Source organism: Quercus lobata, chromosome 8, assembly GCF_001633185.2.
Source record: "Quercus lobata isolate SW786 chromosome 8, ValleyOak3.0 Primary Assembly, whole genome shotgun sequence".
NCBI classification, from domain to species: Eukaryota; Viridiplantae; Streptophyta; class Magnoliopsida; order Fagales; family Fagaceae; genus Quercus; species Quercus lobata.
The window spans coordinates 55,878,473-55,884,958 of record NC_044911.1 but is presented as its reverse complement, the minus strand read 5'-3'; the positions used below and the strand labels follow the sequence as shown (position 1 = coordinate 55,884,958).

Here is a 6,486-nt window from a genome sequence, read left to right as displayed (position 1 = left end):
ATGAAAATATTAAATAAATTTGAAAGGATAAAAAAATATAATCTAATTGATCAAATGTACTATTGCAACTTCACTTAATACAAGAATCAATCAACAATCTTAATGTGCCTAAATAAAGATGAATTCATATAACTAGATGAATTAATACTTAGTAAAGCAAGATTTATTTAATATAAAGAACGAAATATATAAAATGTAACAAAAAGCGATGATTTATTTATTTATTTATAGTTTTAATTATTTACCTTGAGTAAAGCAATGCATGGTGAGGGAAATTAAAATTTAATTTCCAATTTTTAAGATGCTATTAGACATAGATTGTTTGGTATGTGCTATGTGAGTGATTGATTTTGAAAATTTGCCATGTGTGAGAATTGTTACAAAAATTTTAAACTCTAGTTGTGAGAAATTGATTGTCAATGATTATTTGGAATACTCGCATCATTTTTTTTAATCAAATTAGGTTTCAATTGGATTTCAATTGTTATGAAATTTTGAGGTTCTTTGGAGATAAAGTAAGAGCGTAGAAGAATATGTTTTTATTCAAGTGAAACAAATTATTGGCTCACAATTTAGGGGTTTTATTGCCAATGACCTTGTAACCAAGTAGCACCGTGGTTCCTTTCTAACCTCTTGCTCGGAGGTTTTATAGCCCGCACTTACCTAGCAAAAAACAATTTAGGGGTTTTGTTAAGATGGAGTTCCTAGGAAATGGCCTAGAGTCAGCCGGCCTTGTATAAAGTTCTACGGGGTTTTCAAGGTATCAGTGCAATAGCTATTCATTTCACTATTGCATGATGCATATTCAATACTATAACAATTAAGTTTCAGTACCAACTTTTTTGGGTTTTGCACTGTTGCGTAAAGCTCACAAAGTTATTTGCCAAATATTGATTTTTACTTTTTGAAAGAAAAAAGAATTTCACGTGCTTCTACAATGAAAAATTACCCAACAAGAAACCATATTATAATTATCCAATGATTTAACAAAAAAGCACATCACCCTAATTTACTTCAGCTTTATATCCATTTTCTGCAATCTCTTGTTGCAACTTGCAAGAGCAGAATAAACAGCTACCTTGGTTTCAGAAAATAGAGCGAGAAAGAGAGAGAGAGAGAGAGAGAGAATGAGAAGGTATAGACCGATAGATGCTAATGGCACGTGCATGGGCATATATAGTATGGGAACATTGTATCATTAATATATACTATATTAGAAGCCACGTAAATGGCACAAAAAAATTAGTTCGTAAATTTGCTAAGAACAAATGCTATCAGACAAGTCGGGTAATGCTCACATGGAAAGTTGATTTATATGCTGATTTTCCAAATCATGCAATTATATTTTTAGATTAAAGCCACAAAAAAATTTTATGAACCGATTACTAGAAAATCATTTTATTGATTATTGATGGAAGCACTAAACAGCAATGTTGAATTGAGCCCATTGATCTCTTTTGTTAAAGAAAAATAGTGTATAACTCATGCATATGCACGGTATAATTAAAAAAGATTATAATTACACACATAAATAGGTTCAAATTATACTTAGTGTAAGAATTACATATATTTTAAGTCATAAATGAGTTTTACCCTTTCTCTCTTTATTTTCTTTTATTATTTTTGGATATACACATGAGTTTACTTCTTTTTTTAATTGGGTTTTGATAATTTATTTATATATCTTAGACTATTCATATTTTGCACAACATTAACTGACTTGAACAAAAATTAAAAAAAAAAAAAAACTTAAATAGGACACATGCCACAAAATTAGATAATAACTGGAATCTAATTTAGAATCTAATTGAATTTTCTTTTAGTTTTGGCTTTAATTATATATATAGATTTAACTGGTGATGAATGACCTTGCCTGACATAACCCACAGCACCAAATCTATTGTATTTGAAGAGTGCTGTCTAAGATACCGCTCTCATGTCCTGTCCTTTTGTTATTATCATGTAAATTGCTCTCCATGTTTCACTTAAAATAGCCATATTAAGCAGCAGTTTCTTCTTTTTTGGGTTCAATTTTCATGTCACCTGATTTTGCATCTTTTTCATGATGATATAGTGAAATTAGAATTCAGTAGATTGCCTTTTCAACCTGCTTCTATGTAATTCTTCCACTAGGCACTAAGGGCAATTTCAGACATTAGAAAGTGAACACTTGACCGCGTTGCTCAAACTGTACTTTAAAGCATAAAGAGTACAAAGTGCCAAAGACATTGAAAACAACAACTCACAAGTAAATTCAAAGGCAAGTGTATAGAGGGAAACATGGGGGATCAAACAGGCTTTATCTACAATTTTATGCTCCTTTTAATAACTCTCTAAGGAAATTAAGAGAGCCAAAGAAACATTCATACACGAGCATAAGCACTCCTCCATTATTCTTCTAAAGATATCATATCCTTCTTCCAATGTCATTTACCTGGAGAACCATGAAGAAGGAATCAAATAATTAAGCCTCTTTATTAATCAAACATGGGGGTTGCTCTTGAATGGCCCAAGAGCTTACGCAGCACCTGTACTCATCACGAATTGGTGGTAGAGAGCTGCAATGGTTGCACCAATGAATGGCCCAACCCAAAAGATCCACTGGAAAAGAAAATAACATGTATTTAGGATACACCATTTTTTTTTGGGTATGAATATTAACACTGATATGATACATATAACAGAGGATCCATAGTCAACTCCAAAATTTTAGAACTTCTCATGATTATCATTGTTGTATATATACTATGCATATAATGAGATGATACAACAAAGAAACAACTTTAGTAATAATGCAAATAATCAGTAGTCTAAGTAAGGAAAGTGTACTTACATGGTCATTCCATGCCTCGGCCTTGTTGTAGATAACAGCAGCACCGAAACTCCTAGCGGGGTTGATGCCAGTGCCAGTGATTGGGATGGTGGCCAAGTGAACCATGAACACCGCAAATCCAATGGAAAGTGGTGCCAAAACCTTCAATTCATTACAATACACAATCTGTCAATAAAACAATATTGATAGTATAACTATAATCCATAATCATTTGTGGCTAAGAAATAGTCCAAGGCTGAGGGCACAAAAAATAATCTACAATTGCCGTGAAAAAAAATAGGGCAATTCTTTGGTTGTTCATAGGAGGTGTCCCCACGGATTCCAGAAACCTTAAATTCAGTACATGTACACACATGCACTTCTAGGTTTTAACCCCCCCAAAGAGTCTCAAGTACAAAGCAACAAATTAAGCTAATTTTTTTCCTTTGAAAAGGATAAAACAGGGACGGATGGATGGACCCCCACCTGGGTCCAATTTTTTTATTTTTTAGTTATTATATATGTCATTTTTGTATTTTTGTAGTTGGGCCCTTTCTAAAACTTTAAACCCCTTCTTCTCAACAAGCCTAGTTAGTTTCATCCAAATAACAACTATTCAACCCAAAAACTTAACAAAAACAATAAAAACATTCACAATGGTGATTTTATTTTAGCAAAAAAAAAAAAAAAAAAAACTATTTTACCACTAAAGAACCAAAAAATTATGTGTTATTGGAGAAGTTAAAAACTAAATTTTTTACAACTATAATAAACTGATATAAATACCAGTTGACTGTAGCAAGTTGTTAAAAATAAAACATAATATTTTATTAAGATTATATCTCTTTCTTCCATTAAAAAACTTAAATTCTCTCTTTCTCTTCTTTTATTATTTTAATGAGTTGTATATATTATTTTAAATAAAGTGATAAAAAAAATATAATATTTGATATTAGGTATATTGTAAACAGAAGTAGTAAAATAAATAAAGTATCTTTTTAAGGTGCTAAAAGCTAAAATTTTTAGTACCACCACTATAAATGCTCTAGCTTCAACCAAAAAAAAAAAAAAAAATCCGAACCACCCTAGTATTAAAAAAAAAAAACATAATTTTGTTTTTGTCTTTTGTTGGTAAATGATTGGATCTTAATGTATTTAAAAACAATAATTTTAAATATTTATAATTTTTTAATACTATATGGATGCCTATTAATTTGATTTTTTTTTTTTTTTTTTTACTCTGGCTTAAAATACTAAGTCCCCTGTGTGTAATATATCTTTCCATTTTTTTTTTTTTACCATGCAAAAAACTCTATAGTTTTAAGTTTATAGCGAACTGAAGCTCAGAATGTTAAGGTACATGCCGGAGCAATGGAATCTTTAGCTTTCCTCTTGGGGTCAGTGCCAGAGAAGACGGTGTACACAAGCACAAAGGTCCCTATGATCTCGGCGCCCAATCCAGCGCCTTTGCTGTACCCATGAGAGACCATGTTGGCACCACCACCATTCCTTTCGTAATAATCCTTCTGAAAGGCCTTGACGATCCCAGCACCACTGATGGCTCCCAAGCACTGAGCCACCATGTACATCACGGCTCGGATCAGCGACACCTTACCAGCCAATAGGCTCCCGAATGTCACTGCTGGGTTAATGTGACCATCTACGCACAAAACCAACCTTTAAAGTTAGCTAATAACTAAGCCTAAAATCCACGTAAGAAAAAAAAGAAAGAAAAACCCAGCTGAAATAACCAAAAACAACCTTAATTATCTGAAGCTTAATGCAAACTAAATTGTAATGTTAACTTTAAAAGCAAAGGAAGCAAAACTTAACAAAAGTGGGAAAATACGTAAGAAAGAAAGAGAGAAATGAAAACCCACGTACATGAAATATCACCAATGCAGTAAGCAAGAATGAAAATCATGCCACCAAAGGCCCAAGCAATCCCAAGATGGTCAAGACCACCACAGGCGTCACTAACATGGCTCTTGTAGCCGATCACAGTCAGCACCGTGACATATAGAAACAGCAAAGTAGCTATAAACTCAGCTATCAAAGCCCTGTAAAAGGACCACTGGGATAGCTCCACAACATGGAAAATCGGTACTGGAGCTGGGTCGTGGTCGCCTTTGGCTGAAACTTCCCTGGCCATATGAAAGATTAAGAGAAAAATGCAAAAGGCTGAAGCTTTGGTGAATGTGCGAGAAAGAGTTTTTGGCTTTGGTGTAGAAATTAATGTGAGGCAGTGTAGAGGTTATATAATGGGAGAGGAATAGAAGGGAGCGTAAAAAGGACAAGGATTTTTGGTTTAAAAGTTTAAACAGAAAGGATTGGCATTTGATTATAGCAAATTGAGAACTGAAATCAGCTACAAAGTCTTTTGTTTCTTTCGCTTTCACCGACCCCACATTTCCTCGTTTCTTAGAGAAACTTTCTCTGCATTTTCTCGCAAGTCTTGTGCAGCACTTACTATACGCCTTTGATCATTAATTTTTGTTTTATTGTATATATGAAGAAAATAGATTCTTCCACTGCTTTTGGAATTATGCTAGTATTTTTTTTTCTTTGAGAAACAAACACGCACACAAAAGAAAGGGAAAAATGTTATAACACAAAAATACTCCACAACTCCAATCAAAAGTTATGGTAGTTAAGAATAAAAATTATACTTTCTTTTATATGAAAGGTTTTAATTCTTATCACTTAAAAAATAGAATAAGCGTTGCGTTTGGATTGAGTGTTTTGTCTAATCCTGCGTTTTGTGTTTTGTCTATGGGTCTCATGGGTATTGCTTACGGATCCTCAAAAATCATATAAACACAAATTTCTAATAAAATTTGAGTTTCACAGCATTATGCATATATTTAAAAATTATTATGCTACAGTGTTTTCAGTAATAAGTTTTCAGTTTTCAGCAAATAAACGGTATCCAAACACACCCTAAGGGTTTTAAATGAACCAAAAGTTTAGCCAAAAAAAAAAAAAAACCTCATTTATGTTAGTTTGTGTGAGTTGTTCAAGTTGTAGACCGAACCCTTCTCATTAGAGAAGTTGATGAAATGCTAGCAGCAACTGTGGCAGCCAAAGAAGATAATAATGGGAATGAAATGTGAGCAGATGAAGAAATTTAGGGTATTGTGAATTTTTTGGAACTACATTTGATAAAAAAATGTTTTTCTTTGTTCTAGGATCTGAACAGGTTAGAGGTTGACTTAGTGGAATCCAAGTTGAGGTACTCAACATTTCAAATTTGAATTTACCCAAGTAAAATTGCACATGATAATTATCTCATAAAATTGTTGAAAATATCCCAAGTGAAATATGTTAGAAATCATCACTAACACTTGTCTAATCTCTCCATCCGGAATTCTCTAGAGTTTCCTTTTGTACTTTAATTTCAGCCACATGTTTATAGAATAGTAGAAGCTTGTAGGAAAATAATTACTGTTAGAATGGTCTAGAGATTTCAAAGTCGGTTGGCTAACCGACTTAAACTAGTATAGATAGGATGTCATGTGCCTAGGTGCAATATGTGTGTGAAGTGAAGTAGCATATGAGACGTTTAAAGTGAAGAAAAAGAAAGTTGATAGTGGTTGCGTCATAGTGTTAGTAGATAGGTGTCTAGGAGTACGGTGTCAAGTGTGTGCAATTGTATTTGATGAGTAAGTGCCATG

The 6,486-nt window shown here is 32.8% G+C and overlaps 1 protein-coding gene across 1 annotated transcript; it reads right to left on the bottom strand.

The window, feature by feature from the left end:
• Positions 1-2,233: 2,233 nt before the first annotated feature.
• LOC115958598 (probable aquaporin PIP2-6) lies at positions 2,234-5,034 on the bottom strand. Its single transcript, XM_031077025.1, has 4 exons — positions 4,697-5,034; positions 4,177-4,472; positions 2,834-2,974; positions 2,234-2,601 (listed from the first exon to the last, which is right to left on the bottom strand). The coding sequence occupies exons 1-4, from the start codon at positions 4,962-4,964 to the stop codon at positions 2,518-2,520; spliced, it is 789 nt and encodes a 262-aa protein (XP_030932885.1). The 5' UTR covers positions 4,965-5,034; the 3' UTR covers positions 2,234-2,517.
• Positions 5,035-6,486: the final 1,452 nt, after the last annotated feature.